The sequence below is a fragment of the Acartia tonsa genome, chromosome 3 (assembly GCF_053477335.1).
Source record: "Acartia tonsa isolate MP-2025a chromosome 3, ASM5347733v1, whole genome shotgun sequence".
NCBI lineage: Eukaryota > Metazoa > Arthropoda > Copepoda > Calanoida > Acartiidae > Acartia > Acartia tonsa.
In genome coordinates this window covers 27500678-27526433 of record NC_137262.1, presented here as the reverse complement: position 1 = coordinate 27526433, position 25756 = coordinate 27500678, and the positions used below count along the sequence as shown (strand labels likewise).

Genomic DNA, 25756 nt, shown 5'->3' with positions numbered 1-25756 from the left:
GCCCTTCAATCTTTTAAAACTTTTTAGTTCAGTTTTATTCCGATAGGTTTCTATCATATATCCAAGTATATAAATAAGGACCCGTATAAAAATTAAGTAGTTTCTTTAGAACTATTAACATTCTCATGCTTATTGAGACATTTCTGGAGCTGAAAAGCGCTTGATAAAAAACTTAATGAAACCCAGAAAGCTATACAAAATTATTTTAACAATTAACCATATTGTTAAAACATTTCATTATTTAAAAAATTTCGACAGACAACTATACCTGGAACACAGGAAGTCTCTGTGTGAGGATTACCATCGTCTAACCGCTGAGGTGGGAATCTTGGAAAATATGCATCTTAGGCTTCGACTAAAAATATAATTTATTTTATAATGCCTATCTGTGCAAAACTAAAAGTTCTTAATCCCGTGGGGGGGGAATTCCTGCAACACGCTTTAGTGGATACAGGAAATAACTTTAGGTCCCTTATTTCTAGAGAAATCTTAGATGATAATAAAATCACATTCACCCCCGCCAATCTTAGCGCTCTGTCTGTAGATTTAAAACCAGTAAATATCATAGGACATGTAAGTTTAAAATTCAGCTTTGATGGGTCAGATAAAATATTCGAAGAAACGTTTTACATCCCTGAAACGACGTCTAAAATTATAAATCTAGGATATGAATTTCTCAAAGTTAATCGAATTAATTTATTATTAGATAAGTTTTCCTTTGAGCTCCCCAATGGCGAGCAAATCCCCATAGAAAATTCAACAATTAATATAGTTGAAGAAAGTAAAAACGTACCCTTAATTCCTACAAATAATGTTCATACGGAACAAAACTCCCTTATCCCGGGAATAAATTGGAGTAACAAGGGGGGTACTGGGACATTAAAACAAAATAAAACATGCGTAAAATTAGCAAAGAAAACAACATTCTTGCCGGGGGGGAATACAACGGTGATAATAACTCCTATTCATCAGAAAAATAGGAAGCTGTATATATCCCCAAATAATTCTAAAATGACAAGCCATAACGGCTTAATGCTTATGGAGGGTATTTATAATGTAAATGAGAAAGGAGAATGTTGGGTAAATTTTGTTAATTTAGCAGGAAAAAATATTACCTTATTGGATAACGTCAAAGTTGGATATTGCTTTGAATTCGAATCAGATCCCCCAAATTCCTGCAATAAAAGTATTAATCAAATAAATGAATTATCAGGAACTACACTTCTTAAAAGAATTAAATTCATTAAAGAAAAATTAGATTTAGAAAATAGTGATCTTATCAAAAATAACCCAGGGATGAAGGAAAAGGTAGTAAAATTATGCCTTGATCATTTTGATATATTTTCGGCTGACGATGCCGATATCGGTAACTGTGACCTTTTACAGTATAAAATAGACTTGATCCCCGGGGCTAAACCTATTAAGGCTAGAAACATTCAGTTAAACCCATTATACGAAGCCAAATTAAAAGAACAAATTGAAAATTGGCTAAGGGGGGGCGTCATTGAGGAGGGCTACAGCGAGTGGTCCTCCCCAATCTTTGCGGTAAAGAAAAAACCGACGGCTGGGGGGGAAGGCAAGCTTAGGTTCGTTATCGACTTTCGTGCGCTTAATAGTGTAACACGAAAAATTAATTGGCCCCTTCCCCTGATTTCTAGTAATTTAGAAAAATTAGGCACTGGTAATGTATTTACCACCCTCGATTTGACTAGCGCATTCCATGCGCTAGCCATTTCGAAGGAAAGTAAACACTTGACCGCGTTCACAGCCCTTAACAGGCAGTATCTTTTCAAGAAACTGCCGTTTGGACTGTGTAACGCGCCAAGTGTTTTCTGCCACTTGATGGACAAAGTCCTAACCCTTATCCCTGGCTTATATGAATTTATAATATCTTACCTTGATGATCTTATTATATTCTCAAAGAATGTTGAGGAACATCTGAAACATCTCAGAAAACTCTTCGGAGTCCTAAAAATAGCAAAACTTAAGTTAAATCTAGCCAAATGTAAATTTTTCACATCCGAATGTACATATTTAGGCCATATAGTCAGTTCCCAAGGACTTAAAATGAACCCCGAATATTTAGAACAAATTAAAAATTGGAGCAGGCCCAGGACAGGCAAGGAACTCCAGCGTTTCCTGGGCTTCTCCAATTATTATAGGGCCTATTTCCCATCCTATGCAAAAAATTCTTGCACCCTAGATGAACACAGAAATGATAAAATTATCGAATGGACTAATTCCCTATCAAAAGATTGGGAAAATTTCATAAATATGTTCTCAAATTCTATAAGTAAAGGCTACCCCCAGTGGGATAATCCTAACCCCTTTATAGTAGACGTAGATTTTTCTACGAGTTATTTCGCTGGAATTCTCAGCCAAAATCAGGGGGGGGTAGAAAGAATTATTGGAATATGTTCCAAAAAATGTAACGGGGCAGAGAAAAATTATCCAAGTTATAAAGGTGAATTAGCATGTCTAGTATTTGTTCTTAAAACCTTTCTTCATTATTTAAGATTCAGAAACTTTATTGTGCGTACGGATTCGATTTCCTTAGTTCATTACAAAAAATGGCAAAAAGGAACAATAAATGGTGTAACTGTAAGATGGATTTACTTCATCCAAAGTTTTGACTTTACAGTAATTCATCGAAAGGGTAGGGACCATTGTAATGCCGACAATTTATCTAGAGGGCAATTTTTATGCAAAGAACATAAGGAAACCGATTGTGAAAAATGTACTAGCTCATTTACCTTGGATCCTTATGAACAGGATTGTCCATACCAAGACCAGATCTTTGAGTTACATTCGGCTTCGGAAGTCGGTGTAAACAATGTTTGGCAATCTGAAACACAAAAAGATCAAGTATTATCTGAAATTCGTAGGTGGATATTCGAAAAAAAGAAGTTGTCAAGCTTTGAAAAAGCTGAACTAACCGGCCGGAAAGAGGTCCTTTTTAAGCTAATAGAACATTTATACGTTATGGAAGGACTTCTAATATTTAGACAACCTCTTAGCAATGGAACATTCATTGAAAGACCCGTCGTACCCATTGGATTATATAATAAAGTTTTCGAATTGGCACATAATAATAGTATAGGTCACAAGGGGGTTAACGAAACAACACGCAAGATAAATGAAAGATTCTTCCTTATAGGAATTAATAAGTTTGTCGAATCACGCATTAAAAATTGTATTACCTGCCTAAGAAAAATAGGACAGGTACCTAAACACAAGCAACCTATCACCCATTCAGCCATTAGTCACGAGATTTTTGGCCAGGTGTCAGTAGACCTTATCGGTCCTTTAACCCCTAACTATTTTCAAGGACAACATGTCCGTTACATATTTATACTGGTTGACCTATTCTCTAGGTATATTATCGCTCACCCCATCAAGGACGCCACCGTGGAAAGCACGGTGAAGGTCATCCTTGAACAGGTGGTACCCATCTACGGCTTATTTCGGTCATTGAGAAGTGACAGGGGAACAAATTTTACTGGGGAAGTTTTCAAAAAGGTTATGGATGAACTAGGTATCGAAACTAAACTTATTCCCCCAAGAAACCCTAATAGTAACCCATGTGAAAGGCATAATCAAAGCATTTATGCAGGTCTTAGATCCGATGACCGATTTGAAAGTAAAGACTGGGCAAGAAAATTAGCCTTGACCACTTTTGTAATTAACTCTAGTACGTCTAGAAGAACGGGGTATACGCCTTATTACCTCATGTTCGGCAGGCAACCAACTCTCAATCTCGATTTCTTTTCTCCAATCTTGCAGAAAAGACAGGACATTGACTGCAGGTCTTACTTGAACTACCTAAAAAATTTGGAAGAAATTATTGCACAGGTTTCCAAAAAATCTAAGATTTATTTAGAGTTTCAAAATAAATCTAGGAAGGCTTCATCTCCCCTTTTCGTTAACGACGTGGTCTTCGCATTTTTTAACCTAGTCAAAATAGGGGTCAGTAAAAAATTGCAATCTTTCTATGGGGGTCCTTTTATTGTAACAAAAAAATTCTCAGAGGCCCTTTTTGAGCTCAGTCCCTTTGGATCAAATCCAATAAAAACTAACCAAGTTGTTAGTAGAGATAAAATACGGAAAATAGATTCTAAAGTAGAATTATTGGGGGAAACACTTTCCTTTAACGTCTTTCCTATTGAGGAAATCGTCCCGTCTGAGGAAATAACCTTAGGAATAGATAATACCGGGCAAACCGAAATAAACGATAATAAAGGTATGGAAAATGACGATTTTACCTACCTAGATAACGATGGTGACGATTTTATAGAAGGAAACCCCGAAACTAGTCAGGATTTACCCCAGGGGGAGGTGGATTGTGATGGGGGAGGGGATATAATGGAAAAAAACTCACCATTTGAGTCACAGCCCAAAGACCAAGAACCCCCTGGCGCAGATCGGTCATCCGGTCCTCAAATTCACGTCGAAAATAGTTTCTTGGAAGAAACCGTCCCGTCCGAGGCTTCTTTCTTCGCACAAAGACCTAAACAATCCAGCCCTGAAAAGGTTATTAACGTTAACAAACAAAGCATAGTACCCAAGTATATATTAGAAGAAGAAAGAAAAACTAGGTCACAAGGGGGGGATAACCGCATACATGTCCAAATCGGACTGCATAACCCAATTAAAAGGAAAAAATAAAATGTATATAAATGTATTATATAAAACCAAGGTGGCAAATGTATATAGCTTAATCTACGTATGTATAATAACGAAAATAAACAAAAAAAAATATATGTTAAAACTAACTAATTAACATATTTCAGAGAAAAACGAGAAGCATAAAAATAAAATGCAGCATCATTTGGCAAAGGCACCAGGAGCTCGAGGTAAATTTATTTTGGGATTCTTGGGGCTTTTTATTATTTTGGCAAAATCAAATGCGTCCGAAATAATACAAATAGATGCGACTCAATGTGTAGCAAACGAAAATCCGCGTTTGAAAATCTCTGAATGCGCTGCGTTTCTTAATATTACTAATATTGAACAAAAACAATTTCACCTGCTGCAAAAGGTTGAAAGAAAAATTATACCTGGAATTCGTTGCCACCTCCGAACCAGTACTCATTACTGGTATTGTGGCAGATATAGCCACATACACCTCGCTGCTCCAGCTCTTGTAGAGATACCGAACCTCGTAACTTATGAAGACTGTTACACCATGTCCAAAACTAAAATATTTAACTTTGAAGGAAAATCAGTCTCAGTGTATGAACACCAGATGTCATACACGCGTTTCCTGGTAAACGGGACACTCACTTACCCCAACAACATCCTTAACGGCATCGACCCCGCCTGCGAGGGGAACGGCGTAAACATTAACGGCATTTTTATCCCTGGGACATTTGAGGAAAAACAAATAGGGGTCCAGGCTGAGCCTGTTGAATTATTACAAACAAAAGCGGGCTGTTACCTGGGCAGTCACTGGGTGGGAAACAATTGTTTAGATCACAATCTGAGATTAGGCTACGATAGAATTATCTCAGATGATAAAACTGATAGCGCACAAAAATTCACTTCTCCTTGGCGAACGGTAGACATCTTTAATATTTCATTGTTTACATTTGAAGGAGAACAGGGTACCCAAAAATATCTAGTGATCGATCCCCAAATTACTCTAGCACTAGAACTTAAAGATAAAAAACATTTTGAAAGTCTAATTCCCGAATTATTTTATTACAAAACTAATATTGATAATTTAATGGTATGGTTCACAAATGCTATAAAACCATATTTCCCACTCTTAAACGCTAAAGAAAAAGATGATATGTTACCACTAGAGATTTTCTATTCCTATCAACAATATAACAAATTAATTGTCCCCGAAACTCGCTGTTTACAGAACCATTTTCTGTCTAAAAGCAGTATTCAGACTCATCGTAAAAAACTAGTTAGGGCGCTCGGTGAGCTGGATTTAGTAATACAGTGCGACAGTCTTAAAATCAATGTTTCTTTGGGAGAAAATTTACCCTGTTTTGTGGATCATTTTTCGGTTTCAGTCAATAATAAGACTATGGGAATATCCCCATTTTCACGCAGATTGGTTAATACCACCCATTTAACCCCGACTAAATGTGCCGAAAATCCAATTTTCTTACATTTGTACCAAGGAAAATTCCTTGGTAATCAAGGGCAGGGTATGCAAATACTAAATGTAAATCAATATCTTATGGATAAACCGATTAGCTTATTTCTATATCATTCTTGGCAAAGCCTAGAAAAAACTAATTTCTCAGAAAGTGCCGAGGAATTATACCTCAGCCAACTTGCCGCAGACTCCAATAATTTTGAAGTAAAAATAACTGACTCCTGGTTTATTCAAACGTATCATAAGGTGGTTGATTTTCTATCCAGTACTTGGTATCATATAGTGCTTGTAGTAGCAGCCATCCTTACAGGAATAGGGTCGTTATTATGCGTCGCTTTTATTATCTACATATTAGCCTGCACCAAAATTCACGCGTACAAAGAAGGAAGTACGAGTGAAACGCACGAATTGCGGGATTTTACAAATAATGGGGAAAACTAATCCCCTCAAAAACGGACGACCTGTATCAAGCATATATACCTATAAAATTGTCGTCCCTAAAGGTCGTCTTTGTAAAAATATTTCCTTATTCGGTATAAGGAATTAATGACCCTCAATTTTAAGTTTATTATTTTTGTTTTAGGATATCCCAGGCGGAATTTTTCAAGGGGTTTTCACCACTCCCATGGGGCCGGTCACTCTTCATACCGTCGAGAATATGAAGAGGCACCCTTTTACAATGAAGAGGACTATTACTATGACAGCAATCATGGCTATCCCCAGGGCGGCCCTGAGGAAGCCTACTATGAACCTGATGAAAACAGGTATCAGCCGCGGGTAAAACCGCCGCGCAACCCTGAAAACCTCAGTGAACTGCAATGTGTCTCAAAGTCAATCCACGTTTACCGCCAAGCGAGAAAAGATGTTCCAAAGGAACTCCTAGACTTGCAAGAAAAATTGCGGCAGGCTAAAAACTTAGAAGCCAACGAATATTCCGATAAAGCCAGGTCTAGAACCAGGCCTCTAATGGAACAAAATAGGGGAGGGGAACCGCAAAAAAATCGGGTGGAATCGCCGCCAAAACGTAGTGCCTCACCTGAATTGGAGGTAGTCGCCGTAAAATCTGCCCCAAAAGCGGTAGAAAAACGTCCGCCAACACCAACAGGCAGCGGCGGCCCAGTAGCCAAAAAGGCTAAGGTGGAAATTCAACCGCCTCCATTACCCCCTAAAAAGAAAGAAACATTAGCAGAAAACAAAAGTGAGCCTAAGGCTTTTTGGGTGACCGCTGAGGAATGGAAAAAAGTCCTATCCTCCACTGTAAAAGAAGCAATGGAGGAAGCTCTTCTCCCCTTCCAGAGAAGTCTGGAAACTAAAATTGCTAGCAATGCTTCATTTGTTGAGAAAGCATATATACAACATGGCAAGCGCCTTATTGAAATTTCCGCAGAATTACTGCGGAACCGCAGAACTTTGCGCGACAAAATTCGCACCGTCTCTGAGGACTCGACCGTTGAGTTAAAAACACGAATGACCACGGTTATTGAGGCCACTAGTCGACTGTTGGACCAAAACTCTGACAGGGTAATTAAATATATTAATACTCGTTGTAATGTAATGAATGTACCTGGGCAGAATGTGGCACCCATAGAGGCATCTCTTCCCGCTGGGGACGTACCCCGGCCAGATGATGATGGAGTTGAGCTGATCTCCCATTATGGCGGTTCTGAGTGCTCTGATGAGTACAGGCCCACCGATAGAGAAGGCAATCCAGAGGTCCTGGATCCTGCAGAGGAAAACAGCGACACAGAGCTCGATGCTCAAATCAGTGAGCTCTTTCCATCTGGAATTGATCTGCCTGTTAATCCGCAGGCTGGCGCTGCCGCTGAAGATCCAGTAACCACGGCTCCCTGTGAGGGCATGTTAGCCCTCCAGAATGCTGTTGCTCCAGAGCCTCCAGCAGCTCCAGAAAATCCTACTCCCGCTGAACCCAATCCTGTGGATATCGTAGAGAGGGCTATGGCCGCGATTGAAGAACCTGCGAGTACCACATCAACCCGCAGAAGCCGGCGTGCAGGTCAACTGTGAGGGAATATTTCATATTCCCTCAGAGGGGGCAAGTGTGGTAATCAACACCCAAGTTTATGTATCCTTATTCCTGCTCACATTCCTATACTTCTCTGGCTGAGTCAGACCTCCACTTGTAACCGCCACCATACTCCATCCTGCTGTGTTGAGGGCTAGTTGATTGTTGCAGGCCAAAGAGTGAATACGCTTCCTCCCGTCTGCATTCGGTTAGATACAAGCCTATAAGTCTAGGCTGGCGGTATCTATATTTCCCACGTGTTCAAGTACGTCGTTTCTTACCTAACTAAGAAACAGGACGTCCAAGCCTTTAATATATATATCATAATAAATATATCCTATAATAATAATCCCATTAATCTGCCTATTTCTAACCAGTTTTATATGTTTAATAAATGTGTATTTTTTAGAAATACTTTGTTAGATTATTGATTATTAAATTGTATCGGAGCTACTCTATACTCGTATTCGCAGTCTGTCTGTACATCCCCTCATACGTCAATAAGTTTTATTCGTTTTAGATAAATCAAAAATTACAAAAGATAAAATAACAAAAGTAAGAAAAGTATAATAGAATCTACTTCAGCTATTATCTTTCTTTTTGAAAGAAACGTTCTTTTAATTAAATAAAAATTGATACAATGAAAAAGAAATTTCAAAGAATCTTGATTATTTGGAAAAAATAGTTTGTACTGAGTATGAAACAGAATCAATATATTTTGAAATAATTGTTTTAAGAGGATTTATATAACAGCTAAGTATAATTATTATCTATCTAGGTGAATAGATACCTTTATTGGAGTGGGGACAAAAACACCTAATTTAAAAATACCTAATTTAAAAATGCCTTATTTTATAAATGTCTAATGTGACAAAACACCTAATTTATAAATACCTAATTTAAAAATGTCTAATTTAAAAATGCCTAATTTTAAAAATGCCTAATGTGATAAAACACCTAATTTTAAAAATGCCTAATTTTATAAATACCTAACTATAAATACCTAAGTTTAAAAATACCTAATTTTAAAATACCTAATTTAAAAAAACCTAATTTTAGCATATCTTAAAACTGTTGTTAAATGATGTTAAATTTATGATTAGTTTGTGGCACCTCCAGGTATAAGGTATAACCAACAAGCGAAATAAATATAAAATAATATTTGGGGGGCAAATGGAGAGGTCGTCAATTTTACGATGTGTTGCCCCCCAATGACAGCTGAAAAACACGTATAGGTTTCGTGATTTTTTTCCGAATTAATTTCATTGTTGGTATAAGCTGTGGCACCTCACGTGAGAAATAAATTAATTAGTAAAATCAAAGGTTGAAGGACAAAGAAAACAAATGAATTTTTATTTTTTATTGGTTTCTTCCCTAACCTAAGTAGCCGTAGCGTCGTTTTACAAACTCCTCAAGGGGATGGTCAGTCAGGGGTAATAGAGGGAAAGGTAAGAGTAGGTTGATTTTTTTTTGGGGGGGGGGTGGTAGTTGACCATCCCCCACTTTAATTCTAGTTTTATAAAGAACGATTGAAGAGATATAAAAAAAATGGGGGGGAGGATTTTTTCACAGGGCGATTTCTCATTGGAAGGTGTTGGTAACCTCTCCAAAAGCGTTATAATCATTCCCATGACCTATGGGAAGCTTCATTGTAAAGATGAATCATATTGGTTCATCGATTATTGAGCTCCTTCAGCAAGAATCATTAGCCAATTGTATTAATGTTATCAAAATTTTAGGTATTTTAGTGAAAAAATTATATATTCCAGAATTAGGCATTTTTAAATTAGGCGTTTAGATAGTTTAGAATTAGGTATTTTTAAATTAGGCATTTTTAAAATTAGACATTTTTAAAATTAGGTATTTTTAGTTAGGCATTTTTAGTTAGGCGTTTTTAAATTATTAGGCATTTATAAATTAGGTGTTTTTAAATTAGGTGTTTTTAACGTAGGTGTTTTTAACATTAGGTATTTTTAAACTTAGGTGTTTTTAGTTAGGCATTTTTAGTTAGGCATTTTTAAATTAGGTGTTTTGTCCCCACTCCCCTTTATTAGTATAGGTTAACCTATTTGGGATCATTTACTTTTAAAAAACTGATAAATTCTGGGTTAGATTCTGTTCTAAGCCATACTGAAAAATCATGAATAGTATGGTATTATTATAAATCTCAAGACAAAATTAATCTTATCATTTTAATATTTTAATAAAGCTTTGCTGCACTGACAAAAACTAATTTAAGAGTAGATTTGTTTATAAATGTAAAATTAAATGACGCAAGTTAGTCTTAAAGTATTATGTTTTTATTACAATATTATATAAATAGAATATTTAAATAACAATTAAAATATTTTTTTTTGTATGGCTGAGGACCAGTTCCAATCCAACGGATAGTAAATAACTTATAACATTTCGAGAATGAAAGTTTCTCTCTGCCCACCTTTATTGCAGCTGTTTTTCTCATAAAAGAAGTTATCGCAATTCTAATTTCGTTCGAAATAGCCAAGCCTGTCCTTCTTATTGACAACTCCAGGTCATCAAATGCTGGAGCACAGGGACGTACGGACTTTCTGGTGACGATTTTAGAGTTGCTGCGCTTTCTAAGTCGTACCTAACTTTCATAGGAATCTTCATGCAAAATTGGAAATCGATAGGACAAGTCTAACCTGTTTAAATTAACGAAAAGATCTAACTGTATAGGACGGACGGGCCGACCCTAATTATAGAAAAGCTTCGCTTTTAATAAGCTGCCAGGGGAGGCATCGTATGCGTGTAAAGGTCAGTCTTATTGGGTGGCTTAAACTGTGGGGATAATGGGTGTCCAAATTGAAACTGGCTTACTACTGCAATGGGTTAATAAAGGCTTAATTAGACTTGAGGCTAAATTGTAAAGCCTCTTTGAGCTGCATGGCTAAGGGTTTCTGTGTCTTCCAAGTTCTGCATTACGATATTGTTAAGAGTGTTTGTTTGTACGAGTATTTCCTTTGAATAGAAGCTTTTTATAATGCCTATAAAAATTACGTTATACTAGCCTACCATTGGTCAAATAAATGTATACTGGCTTGCCATTGGTAATTTTCTCTATTTGCCTATCATTGATCATTTGTATTGTATGACGTTATTTTTTTCTATAAAATTAAAGAGCTTCCTTTGTATAAGTAAAAGTAATTATAATTGACACTTTACACAAGACGCAATAGATTTAAAATGATTGTCAAAATTTATTTTTGATATTTCTTTTTTTAAATATTAAATTAAACAAACTAACAATAACATTTCATGCTTTTTATAGCATGACATAATGGAATATTGAATTATAGCTTGTAAATGAAAAACACACATACATGTATATTGTATAATAATTATACATAAAAATTGTGTACTGTATTGCCTTTTAAAAGTGTAATAACTAGAACATTAATCTTCGTTAGTAGCACAGTATTAAGAAGCTAACTAAATGCTTGCAAGTTTTGACAAGTATTTTCAATATACAATTAGAAATATCCTAATTATAGAGTAGCTACACATCTTTTAATGTTTATTCTGTAGTCATTTATACTAAATATATTTTTAAAAGCGAAACTTTTCTATAATTAGGGTCGGTCCGTACGTCCGTAACGGATAGCTTTTTTCGTTAATTTTGGCATGTTAGAATTGTCCTATCGATTTCAAATTTTGCACGGTGATTCCTTTAGTAGTTAGGTACGATTTAGAAAGCGTAGCAACTCTATAATCATCACCAAAATGTCCGTACGTCCATTTTAAACATGTTGATTTTTTTACTTTTTTTAACAACAAATTTTATGTGATCTAATCATCCGATTGATCTGATTTTTGGTATATCAATTCCCGGGACAACAAAGTATAATTTATTGAGCGAAGCAACTCTATAATCAAGTCCTAAAAATGTAAGTATGTCCATAAACATTATCCTGAATCAAGCAGTTTTTCAACAAATTTACTTACAATTTTGCTTTGACTCTTATACATTTATATTATGATTATTCAGTTATGACACTATACAAGTGTTAATGTCCGTTTGTCCTTCCGTTTCAGTGCTTTGCTTTTATGGATGTTGTCATCCTTGTTTTTTATATGAATTATTAACCAGTACCCTTATAATATCAATTATAAAAACCTTCCATCTCTTTACCAAACCAAAAAATATCACAACAAAAACTAAGAATTGTGACATGGGGTCATCAAAACTAACCGCTGAAACTATGTGGTTATTCTTCACAGTTAAGCTTCCCAAGGAATCCCCGTCCTTCCCCCAAAAGATTTCACCTCTGCCTTTAAAATTGGAGAGTCGATTTCCCCCTCAATTTCTCATGAGAAACTAGAGGACGCTCTTGTCGTAGCCACTGGTTGTAATTTTGCATGGGCTGTCTTGAATTATTCTAATCCTTAGTTATATTGGCAAATACCTTGTGCTCTGCATTTCAATGTAACTCCCTCATTTTCTTCATCAACAGGAAAGTCTAAAACAAAAAAAATTTATCTCATATTAAAGAAAGAGGATGTAAATTTGTCTGATGCTTTGGATATTTTTAACCAATGAACCATCTCTTTTTCAGTGAAGCTTCTTGTAAAGCTTCTGTTCATGAAAGATTTACCTAAATAAATAATATAGAATAGTAAGTTTTTATGTCTTCCCATAGGCCTGAGATGGTTTTCATTTTTAGATTTAAGTCTTAGAATGGTTAAGGCCATTTTTTCTGCTCTTTCCTACTGTATCCTATCCCTTGTAAAGACGTTAAGGCCCATACACTAGTATTGTAGTTAGTAAAACTATCATTGAAATGTAAATGTATATTCAGTTGACCTAATTTAAAAATAGATTTCAACAAACAAATAAAAAATATTTCTGACAAAAAAATAAAAATAAACCACAAAACGAGGAAAGATAAAAATGCTGAATCATGAAGCATCATTAAAATTAAATTATATAACATTATAATTTTATCAACGAAAAAGACAAAACATTTCAAATAAAGAAAAATATTGACAGACAGACAAATAGACATCTATTAAAGGAATTTAAATGTCAATTTGCTCTATGAAATGTAGAACTATTGACGGAAATATGTTAACGGATTTATTGTATCAGTAAGCAGTACTTTCATTATCATTGAGTTTATATATCTTTTGATAAAAATTACATAATGTCTTTTAATAGGGAACTAACAAAGCTTCTATTTGATAAAAGCTTCTATTCTGAAAAAGCTCAAAAAACGTTAAATTTGACAAATATTAATCTATAATTAAAAATCATTTTTGTAACATGTTTATTATAGGTGATTTATTAAGTTTGTTACCTTCGAAATCAGTTTCATTCAGCCACCTCTTCATACCTATTCATATAAAAATAAGATAATCTTGAAATCATTATGGTACAAACAAGGACGTCCAAGCTTAGCACCCCCAACCTCTCTCTCCTAGGTATGTCCCAGGTTACAAATAATGAAAAGATGAAAGGTATTAAATATCTCATATGCTAAATCCGATAGTATGTATAAGTAATAGGATGTGTCTTTATCCCCATGACCAGTATGATCTCTTTGTCTTAACCTCTTTTTGAGGAAGCTTTGTGTTTATCAAGATCGAAATTAATTTCCTTATCCAAATTCCAATTCAGCGAAAATGTTGTCTTTGTTTGACTTTCCTTTCCTAGTAAGACGCGGCATGGAATGTTGTTTTGTTTGGGGTCTCTGCACGTTACTTTTGAATGATATGTGAGTGGATAAAGATTTCGGAGAATTAAGTCGGGCCTATCATTGGTCTCATAGTGCGTGAACAACCCTAGTATGCCAGGTGCTTTAACCATAAGAACTTCAGGACTTTGAAATAGTTTGTGTCAATAAATCTATACTCAAACCTGCTGTTGAAACTTGATGGTTCCTGGTGTTGGGGGTTTTGTCCGTAAGACTAAGATCTCTAGAACTTCCCGCAAATTCGGAAGTCACACTTAACCAAAGTGTCATGGTTAAGACAATTTCAAAGTATCTGAAGAATATGCGTTAGCATTCTTCAAGAGATCAATAGCATCCAGTGATTATTGATGCAAAATGCTGTGACAATTTTTCTGTGAAATAAGTACCTAGTGAATCAATATGCATCTAACTAAAAAGCAGAAAATTGAGCAAGCTATCGCTATTGGCAGTGAAAGGCTAGAAGTGTTTGATGAACAGTTAAAAGTGTTTTATGAAAATCTAAAAGCCTGCCAAAGTTTTAGTTCATGTGGAAATGTGAATTTAAAATCAATTCGTGACATTTTTAGTGAGGTTAAGGACCAATCTGACCTAATAAAAAGTCTAAAATCTGCCGTGGAGACTAGTGAGATGCGCGAGTTTAAGCGTGATTTTGATGAAGCTAGTGAACAGAAAAATGTTGCCGATAAAGTTCATGCATCGTTGGAGCAGTGTACAAAAATTCTGCACTGGCTTGACAATGATTCGGACGACGCGAGGTTGAGCACCGTCGCCAAGAACCTCGACGTCATTGAGAAAGTGAGGATGGACATGGGAGTGCTCAAGATTTCCATGGAGTTGCGCCAAGAAGTACATGATATGTACCGAAGGCTTAGAGAGATGGAACGTCATTCATCTAACTTGGATGAGAGTGGGACACCTGCCATACTCTCCAGGAGTATGTCCGCCGTGGATATTCGAAGTCCCAACCCGAAGTATGGGCGCTGGGACAATAGCCTGTTGCCATCATTTGATGGTACTGACACGGATTACTCCAACTTTAAACAGGTCTTTAAAGATCTGTGCGCTGTTTACGGATTTACTGACCAGAGGCTAAGTCTGATGCTGTGTATGGAGAAAGTGATAACCAATACGGAGCTGCGCAAGCAAGTATCAGCGATTAGAGATCACAATGAACAATGGTTGTTTTTGGATCAGATGTTTTTGTCAAATACCCGCCGGTTTATGAAAATTTTGACTAAGTTGAACAAGATGAAACCTGTGGAGAAACCTGTGGACGTAGTCAGTGCAATTGCTACCTTCAAAAGCACCATGCAGGAGGTAGAAGCCATCGTTGGTTCCGAAGCTAAGGATTACCACCACCTATTTCTGATTCATATTTTCAAAGATAAATGTCCAGATGTCCTGAGAGATAAAATTATGATGGAGTTAGGCAGCATGAACCTGCCAGACATCAAGAAGATTGTAGAACTTCTGGAGAGGACAAGGGGAGCAATGTTGGCTGGTGATATGTCCTACGACACTGGTGCCGGCAAGAGGAACCGTGACAGAGCTGCCGCCACGCAAGTATCTGGCCGCAGTGACAATAAAAATGGACGGGCTGGAAAGGACAAAACTTCCAAGTGGAACAGTACATGTCCTGTTGAAAGCTGCAAGGAGAAACATCCGATTTTCCGTTGTCTCACGTTTAAGAAGATGGATGTTGTTGACCGTAAAAAAGTTGTCCAGCAGAAGAAGTTGTGTGAACTCTGTTTGTGTGATGGCCATGCTGCTGACAAGTGTACTAAATCGGATAAGCTTGGCGTCTGTGGCACCAATAATTGCTACAGATATCATAGCCGGTTGCTCCATGAGGCTAGTGCTGGTGTGAATACAGTCTACAAGTCAAGTTCTGCACCTAGCCCCTGTACCTTCCTGCTTCAGTTAGTTCCTGTTGTAGCACCCGGCGGCGGCGCCTGCCATGCCACCGTTATGTTTGACTCTGGTGCGAATCTACCACTTGTGTCTGAGAAGTTATCCAACAAGTTGAAGCTGAAATCTACCGGCAGATATACAACCATTTCTGTGGCTGACGGCAGTGAAACATCCTGCCGCAATGTTGTGTTTTATCTGATGGACAGGGATGGTAATTTGAGGGAGTTTGAGGCAGCTGTCATGCCTACCCTCGGCGGGGCCAATGAGATGCGCTCAGTCCACCCTGAAACCGCCGCCGAGATATTTAAGATGCCGCCAGAAAGATTTACATATGTTAGTGCAGGCTTGGATATCATCATTGGAAATACCCATCCTGACGTGTTTCCGTCAACCTACCAGAAAGTGGGCCAGTCTATGTTGTGGCGAACCATTTTTGGTAGTGGTTTTATCTGTACAAGTGCTGACGGTGGAGCTGGTGACCAGAAATTGGCATATAAAGCTGTCAGTGTTAGTGGAGGCACTTTGCCAGATTTTTTGACGTCAGAGTCATTTGGAGTACAGCCGCAGGCACTTTGTCCAGGATGTACTGCATGCCAAGAGTGCAAGGCTATGGCCGACGGCACCACCTGGGACCAGCGTGAGAGGCAGAGAATAATTGAGGCAGGTTTAACACTAGACTTGCAATCCAACAAGTGGACAGGTCAATATGCTTATATTGAAGATCCTCACACCTTGCCCTACAATGAGAGTTTGGCCCGTAAAATTGCTGAAAAGGATCGTGCCAGAATGGTCAAGGAAGGTACCTATGATATGTATGTGCAGGTATTCAATGATGCCATCGCCAGAGGCGTTTTCCAAAAAGCAACACCTGAAGAATTGAAGTATGAAGGGCCCAAGTCTTGTTCATCAATAGTGGTTGCTTTCAAGGAGGATTCGAGTTCCACACCCATGAGATTATGTGCTAATAGTTCTCTGACGTTCAAGGGTACCAGTTTTAATCATATAATGCTGGGAGGTCCGCCACCAATGCAGAAGATTTTTTATCATCTGTTGCTTTTCCGCGGTTATAAGGTTGGTATAATCACGGACATTTCCAAGTTCTATAACTCCATCCTGGCCACAGAGTTCGACAGCCAGATGAAGAGAGTGCTATTTTCCCCGACGCCAGACGGTCCACTTGAAATTTACCTGACTAAAGTGGTGAATTTTGGCGAACTGGCCGCCAGGAATCTGGCAGTTACAGCCCTGAAGTTGACGTCCCGCCTGTTCGGCGGAAAGAGTGAAGCAGAGATCAAGGAGATGTATGGAGAGGGACAGATTAATGGTAGTGATATAGTTGCGAAACCTGAATTATGGAAGGAGCCAGAAATACCTACCTACCCAGAGGAAAATTTCAAGTTACCTCAGATTCCAGTTGCAGTCAAGCTTGAGAAGCACAGCTTCATAGATGATGTTATTTCGGGGGCAGGATCTAGGCCAGAAGCCAAGGAGATGATGAAAGAAGCCTACAGAATTATCAGCAAAGGTAGTTTTTCCTTCAAACAAGTCATTTATTCTGGTGACGAGTGCCAGCCAACCAAAGTTCTTGGGTTGATCTGGAGGCCAGCCACTGATGTTTTATCCATCGCCACGAGAGTTAATCAAGATGGTAAAGTCAAGGGAAAGAAGGTGAAAGAGGATGCTGATTTGTACAACCTCCAGGATGCCTTGGACGAAAATCTGACAAAGAAGATGGTCCACAGGTTCGCTGCCCAGACCTTCGACCCGTTAGGGCTTTGCAGCCCTATTCTGTTGAGAATTAAACTTGTCCTGCGGAAAACATGCTTGCTGAATTTGGGCTGGCAAGATTTCATTCCAAAAAGTCTACGTGGTGAACTTGTAAAGTCGCTGGAGGACAGAGCTGAGGTCACTAAATTGGAATTTGACCGTTGTGTGATACCAGAGGAACCAACTGGCCTTCCATCCTTGATGATGTTTTCGGATGGGTCATCAGAGGCCTATGCGTGTATTGCATACTTGAGGTGGCCTACTAGGCAAGGGTATGAAACGTTCCTGCTAGCCACAAAATCAAGAGTTGCGCGGTCAAGACTGAATCAATTCCACGCCTCAAGTTGATGGGTTGCCAGATGTCCACCAGGTTGTCAAAGTCCATCAGAGATGCCCTGCCTTTTGATGTTGTCAGAGTGATGTATTTTACAGATTCATCGTGTGTATTATCGCAAATTGTGCCATGTTGAACACATTTAATTCTCATCGCATCGGTGAAATCCAATCTGCAACCAACAAGGATGACTGGAGGTGGGTTCCTGGGACTCACAATGTAGCAGATTTGGGCACCAGAAGCACCTGCAAGGTAACAGATTTGGGTCCAGGTTCCAGGTACAGATTGGGTCCAGAATGGTTGCGCCAGGACGAGAGTGCATGGCCAGTGAAAACTGCCGAGCAAGTCAAGCAGGATTTACCACCGGAGGAGTTGAATACCAAGATGGTTAAGTTGTGTTCAATAAAAGTTACTGGAGAAGCCGCTGAAGATGTCTTTAGATTCAAGCACAGGAGATCATTCGGACAGGCCAAGCGTATTATGGCAGCTGTCCTGCAAGTGTCGAACGCCTGGTTGAAGAAGCTAAAGAGCAGACAAGAAGGCCAGACTACAGCAGCTGGTAGTCATGTAGCAGCCGCAGATTCTGTGTACAAGCCTTCATTGTACAATTTTATGTCGGCAGCGGAACTTTTCATTGTGTCATGTAGCCAACAGGAAGAGTGGATAAATGACGCTAAAGGCAATCATTCGTCATTGAATCCATGGGCGCATGAAGTATCTTTGACCTGGCCTGTCATTGGTCCCGGAGGTAAATATGTGACCAGGGAGATGCGTGTCCTAAAAATGGTTGGTCGTGGCGAGCCCGTCATTGACGCCATTACTGGTGGCCGTAAAATGCTCTTTGAAGACATGCCAGGTTTGGTGATTCTGGAGCCTGGTAATTGGTTAGCTTCTGTCATTATGAGAGAGGCGCATGTTGAGCTTCATTCTGGTGTCCGTGGAACTTTAGCTGAGAGCCGCCGATGGTGCTGGATTGTGAAGGCAAGGAGGTTGTCCATCATGGAGGTTAAGAAGTGTTGGCCCTGCAGTGTTGAGAGGGCCAAGGAATGTTGTACTACCATGAAGGATGTTTTACCTGACAAGTTGGTTCCAAGCAGGCCATTTGAAGCTGTGCAAGTTGACCTTATGGGTCCGCTGGTTACGAGGAGAGCTACCGCCAAAACAAGGAGTCAGACAGCAACGAAGAAGGTGTGGGTGTTCGTGGTAGTCTGCAGGTTCTTGGGGGCGCTGTGGCTGGATGCCTTGGAGAAGTATGATACCAGCAGTATCCTGTTGTCCCTGCACAAGTTGGAGGCTGTTCATTGTCTGCCGAAGGTTATAGTAAGCGACATGGGCACACAATTATCCGCTGCTCGCAAGGTTTTAGAGCAGAAGTTGGGCAGCCAGGTAGAGTTCTTGTGGTCCCAGAATCCAGCCCGTGACCACCATTTTATTGGGCAAGCTGAGAAAATGGTGGGATTAACCAAGAGATTGCTGTCCAAGAAGTTGGTGAATAGTACTGTTAATTTTAATGAGCTCCTGGTGCTGTTGGCAGAGGTTAGCAAGTTAATGAATAGCAGGCCATTGACGATAGAAGCTGCGAATGACGCGGAAAATTGGCGGTTGATTACCCCTGGCCAGCTGCTGGGGAATGTAGACCGCCAGCCGTTGTGCAATGTGGCAATGAAACCAGAGGACCAAATTTCCTCCAGGTTGAAGTTGTTAGAAGATTTGTCTGCCCAGTTTTGGACCTCCTACTGCCAGGAGATTTTGCCGAAGTTATTGAGGTTGTCCAAGTGGAAAGATGAAATGGTGGAGCCGCTAGTTGACGGAGATGTAGTGCTAGTTACGAGTACAAATCCGCTGATGAGATGTCTGCGGATGGGCCATGTGACAAGGATTGAAGATGGGAGTAAGACTGCAAGAGTCTTGTTCAGGCTGACAGATAAATCTCCCCTGGAAGAACATGCTGTATCAGTCAGGCAGTTATTAAAAATTATGATTAATAATTGATTCTTATTTTATGAAAATTGAGAACATTTTTTTTAGTAAAAAGCCACATTTTCATATGCCTATTTTTATGCCTAAAATAAGAATCAAGCGAAATGCGATTAATTTTTATTTTATTTCATATGCTCAAATTTATTTTTATTGAGTCTAATTTCTTTTCAAAAGTACAATTCATTATAAAACTTACCTGAAAAGTTTACAAAAAAAAGAATAAATGTGTCGAGGTTGCATGATTCGATATTTATTCTAAGAAAAAATTAAGTATTTTTTAGCAGATTTTTCTTTAAAATTGCATATGAATTTCAATCAAGTAAAACATTTATTCAGATCAAGGAATGATTGAAAATTCATATTTAAATTCTCATTTTTTTGCAAAGATTAAAATTGGTATTTTTATCATAATTTCAATGGAAATTCTAACAGAGATATTATTATTATTTTGCTATTATCTAAGTATTGAAAAGTTTTATTGTTGATTAAGATAATTACAGTTCTTATTCATTAAGTTTGAAAAACTTTCTGCCCGAGGATTTTGAATTTTTTTTCTAACTACTCTTTTTGATGCTTAACAAATTTAGTTTTAAGTACCTATAAATCTTAATTTTCTTGTCTAAGATTTATTTCATTATTTGTTCTTACCATTATTTGTTTACATTTCAACCAGATTTCGTAGGTACTTATTGATTTATTAATAATGATTTATTACCTATTGATTATGAAATGATTATTAACCAGTATAAGTTGTTATATTTATAACGTCATGATAAATAGGATTGTCCATTTTAGGATTTTGTGTATGTGATCTTGTGAGTGTCATGTGCCAGGAATATTGTATGGTACAAACCAATCCCCATCCTTCTATCCTAAAATGTGAGGTATTATGAGTCCTAGTGAGGAGTATAATATTGTGTATGCATTTCACGGGGTTTCATTTAGTTAGGAGCAAAATTGTCATGTTTTTTGTGATGTGGCCATTCTCATGTGATTATGGTGAGTTGAGTTTAGTGAGAAATGTTGCTAGTGCTCAGCACAAAAAAATCTTGAATCTCGTTAAGGAAGTTAATTTGACTTTCAAACGGGGGGTGTGTCTTAACCTCTTTTCGAGGAAGCTTTGTGTTTATCAAGATCGAAATTAATTTCCTTATCCACAATTCCAATTCAGCGAAAATGTCGTCTTTGTTTGACTTTCCTTTCCTAGTAAGACGCGGCATGGAATGTTGTTTTGTTTGGGGTCTCTGCACGTTACTTTTGAATGATATGTGAGTGGATAAAGATTTCGGAGAATTAAGTCGGGCCTATCATTGGTCTCATAGTGCGTGAACAACCCTAGTATGCCAGGTGCTTTAACCATAAGAACTTCAGGACTTTAAAATAGTTTGTGTCAATAAATCTATACTCAAACCTGCTGTTGAAACTTGATGGTTCCTGGTGTTGGGGGTTTTGTCCGTAAGACTAAGATCTCTAGAACTTCCCGCAAATTCGGAAAGTCACACTTAACCAAAGTGTCATGGTTAAGACACTCTTAAAAGGCTGCACTGATTGTTCAATAATTGTCAACAAGTTCTGTCATAGGGCAGTGCAGGTTTGAATTGAAACAATTTGAAACTCACCTGCAAATCCAGCACCATTAGGTTGAGGATTCAACAAGGCAAAGAAACAAGGCTCTCTGATCAACTCCAATAAACTAAAATAATACTTATTTATGGCATCGTATTATAGAAAGCTTTTCGCGGATAGTATAATAAAAATAATATAAGATTAATTCCAGATTTGGCCCTAAGGGCCGATATTAATCGGTTTCGAGGCTATTCTGGAATCAATAATTAAATTACTTAATCTATAATACTGTAATCAATTCAATAACCTCACTGTCCAAATATACAAGGTATAGTATAGTTTGAAAAGATGGATTGCTCCATTCAAATATGAGCAATACAAAAAAAAGGATGACAACATCCATAAGTAGAAAAGTACTTAAATCATGGATGGATAAACGGACAAAGTGAGCTATAGAGCAGTTGTTCATTAGTCTTTAAAGAGAGGGGAGGGAAAAGTAAAAAAGTGTAAAAATCTTAAATATTACTTGATTAAATCAGATTTCCCCAAAAAGCATTACGGACAGACTAAAAATGAATTAAAGAGAAGCTTTAATACTAAAAAATATTGTACGCCAATTCACTTACGTATATTAAAAAAAGTTCCAAATACAATGTTTTACAATGTAGTATTCATACACAAGTTGCTTCGCATGGATTTACTTCCAACCCATTACAATATTATAAATGAAATAGTTATAGAATATGTGGATATATTGACAGGGAAAATTTATCTCAATTTAGGTTGCTATATCCTTTATTGGTCAGTTCGCAGGGGAGGGGATGGCGTAAAGGGGGTGATTGGGGGGTATAGTTATTTTATCCAGCTGGGAGAATCACTTTATTAGATTACATGATAATCTGGTGCAACATACAAGTAATTATATATATCAATTATGAATGAATAATAATATGTTTTATCTTTGTGTTTTTTTAATCAGTATTATCTCAATAACCACTTGACTAAAAAAATAAGTATGACAACCTTTTAAATCCTTGTATAGAACTAACAGGAAGTCTATCTACCTGTCTGTGTGTATCGAACAAATTAGAAAACCTTCTAAGAGAAATCAACTATAGGAAAATTACATCTTAAGGTAATGGATATATTATTACTTGGATCTAAGACCACATTTAATGTTCTCTAATAACAACCCCCTCCACTCCCTTACCCTCCTACTGGATTTACGAACTGACCAATAAATGAGTTCCGTGTTAATATCTAAATTGACGAAACCTGTCATAATATACACGTATATTCAACATCCATTCTTAAGATTAGATTTTTTATGAATAGTTCTATATATGATTAGGAAAAGTTGTTTATAGATACACAATAAAAATAATTAAGTAAAAATGTATCAACAATGAATGTAAGAAATGAATTAGATATTTTAAACAGAGGAAAAATAGCATTCATTCAAGTGAAATTAAAAACAGCAAAATCCAAAATTGCGGCCGAGGCTGGTTGTGCAGGCTTTTTATGGCAGCGGCTTCGGCTGATGGTGACTAATGTTGGCTGACATTGAATGATTGACAACGGCGGCTGTTTCTTCCTCCATGGTTTCCCTATTCTGTGCGGTTATTTGTTGCCGCTATTAAAGTTTTGTCTGAGCTGTTTTATTGAATAATTCAGAGGGTACAGCTGCTAAAAAGCCGTTTGGTCAGTCGGCTGCGGCTAAATAAAGCTTCGGGTGTCGTAGACAGTTGTGTCGCGCGGCTATAATTGAGGCTGCAGCTGCTGAGCTCTGACAACTTCTTCTGATAAAGTTTATTTAATTAACTAATTAATAGAATTAACTATCTAAAGTTTCAGATAAAAACTGAAATTTTCGCATGCCCAAGTTTGTCAAAATACAAGGAAATAGACTTCATTTATATAAGAAGAATTTAAGGAGTACGGACACGCCACAATGTAGAAATGCTTTGCTTTAAAAAAAATTCTTATTTATAAAAAAAAACTAAGCTCTGTTACATACACCTACTCAAATTTATTTTTATATAAAAATTTTAAATATTTAATTCTCAATTTTCATCTCAAATTCAAATTTGTATCAGACAAAATTTTAGTGAATAGGAATACAAATAAACCAAATCTGATAGAATTCAAGTAATCCAATAGTGGATCAAATATCACCCTTCCTCCCTATTAGTCTTAAGAGGCTTTATTCAACCATTCTTTATCGCGTATTATAAATAAATATTTTGAAAGCAAAGCTTGATTTGTCTTGTAAACTTGCTTTAAAAGGAGTCCAGGGACTAACAGACATAATAATTGTATTAATAGCATTTCAATAACGAATCTTATGTAGTACTAATGTAGTTTTTCTATTTAATAATCGTTTGTCAAACTGTTCAGCCTTGATTTAATGTATGTTGTCATCCTTGTTAAAATTAAAAATATGTGTGAGGGCTGGTGTTGTTGTTTTATATATTACATGGATATATAGCAAAAATTCTTTACAGGATTTTTCAAGTTTTGGAGATTTATCAAAATAATAGAAAATTCTAAGATTAATTATCTAATAAAAAGTTCTTACAAAAACCAAAAATTTCTTGCATTTTTATATAGAGTTTAGTATTTTACATAGAAATTTCCTGGACCTTATAAGAAGATTAACAGCAGAGTAAAGCCATATCGATCCAGCGGTTAGCGAAATCTTTAGTGACAGACACATAGACAGACATTCTGTTACATTAATATAAGGATATGCACGTTCTTACCTCTTTGTTCAATTGTTGCAATGTTAGGGTGGCCTTTGACATGCCAGGTTGCCGTACAGTGTCACTGCTCTCAAACCAAATATCTTGTAAATCATAAAAATATATATCCAATTTAAAAAGACAGAAATTTACATTGCATTTTTTAGAAAGATAATTTGCAGCCAATTTGATATGACGTATAGTAATATAATGTTGATTGAATAGAGATAATCTAGAGACACACTCTCCAAATCAGCCAATAGAAAAACAGTGGAGTAATAACCAGGACTGGGTCATACTATTGGTTGGAAAAAGTAAAAATTTTAGTGAGTCAGTTATAAATAGTCGCATTTCTTATGATAAAGCTTTGCTAGGTTAAACTATATCGTGTGAAAATTTCTCCGCTCTTTTTATGTAAAGCACATGACAAAAATATAAAGGTGTTTGTCTGCTAGAATTTCTTTTTTACGTTTGTCGAATTTTGGGTCAGATGGACCGTCTAAATATATTATGTCTATTGTAGGCTTTAACATAATGTTTAAAAATTTCATTAGAATAATTACCTAGATTTGATTGTGTAAATTTTATTGGATCAGAAAACTCAAATGAAATGCCCTAAAATAACTTGAATCAAATCATGCAAAACATATGTAAATCTTTTTAATATTTCCTAATATTTTTAAAAACATTGTACATAAATGTTAAATACTTAAATGTTTTGAAAGTAATGAAACCTTATCTAAATTAGGTTATCTTAAAATAGATAGTATGATATCATTTTATCCACTCTCTTAATAGACATATGTTTGTTTTACTACCCTTTTAATCTTGCTATTGGTGTGCTATCTAAATATGTACAAAATTGCCCTTCTTATATTCATGAATGAAAATCAGAAAATGATGAGCACTCAAAAAGTTAATATTAAGATTGATTTTACCTTATTTCTTATTCTGTCTTCATTCCTGTAAATTAAAAACTTTATTAGATTTTAATATCATAAAAAGTTGTCCGCAGATAGAAAAATATTAAAAAAATACAGGGAATGCCTTCTCCCCTCTACCCTCCTTGGCAAAGGTCTACATCGACTTCCTGGACGAGAAGCTACAATGTAAAGGAGAACCAGATCGGTACAGCGATTTTTAAGATCCTTTGGTACAGACAGACATACACATAGACATCATAACAGATATAAGGATTTTAAAAATTTAAAAAAAACATTATTACCTAATAGTAGAGGACCAAGCCATAGAAGCTAACAGTAGAAATGAAGCAACACGAACCAAAAATAATCTTCCAACCATTTTGATTATCTTTATGAGAAAAAAAAAACATGGATATTGTCATCTCTGTTTTGTAATTGATATTATTAATGTACAAAATAAAGAACAAATATATGTATTTGGAAACTGCAGGGATCTTAAGGGATAAGACAATGGACGATAAATTGATATGCATTCATATGATGACTTTCAAAATCACTATTTTGAAGATACTAATTATTGGTTTAAAAGTTTGGTACCACTACCAACCAATGAAGATTTAATTTAGGTACACAAACTTGGTTTATGGTTTTAAACTTTGGGTACCAGTGTAACTCACAGTCCTTTATC

General features: G+C 36.8%; 1 protein-coding gene and 1 long non-coding RNA gene across 2 annotated transcripts in view; both read right to left on the bottom strand.

Annotated features, from left to right (window-relative positions):
- LOC145315177 (uncharacterized) overlaps positions 1-24232 on the bottom strand; it is a 32507-nt gene extending 8275 nt beyond the window's left edge. Inside the window, exons 1-4 of the mRNA XM_080155217.1 lie at positions 24167-24232; positions 21458-21531; positions 13451-13486; positions 12560-12613 (exon numbers count right to left, since the gene is read on the bottom strand). Of these exons, the coding sequence (XP_080011343.1) occupies positions 12560-12613; positions 13451-13484 (88 nt within the window). The 5' untranslated portion in view covers positions 13485-13486; positions 21458-21531; positions 24167-24232. The remainder of the gene's footprint in view (positions 1-12559; positions 12614-13450; positions 13487-21457; positions 21532-24166) is intronic.
- LOC145313788 (uncharacterized) lies at positions 1182-7277 on the bottom strand. Its single transcript, XR_013877488.1, has 4 exons — positions 7149-7277; positions 4379-5195; positions 3727-3822; positions 1182-2845 (listed from the first exon to the last, which is right to left on the bottom strand). It is a non-coding gene; the product is annotated as an uncharacterized LOC145313788 (long non-coding RNA).
- Positions 24233-25756: the final 1524 nt, after the last annotated feature.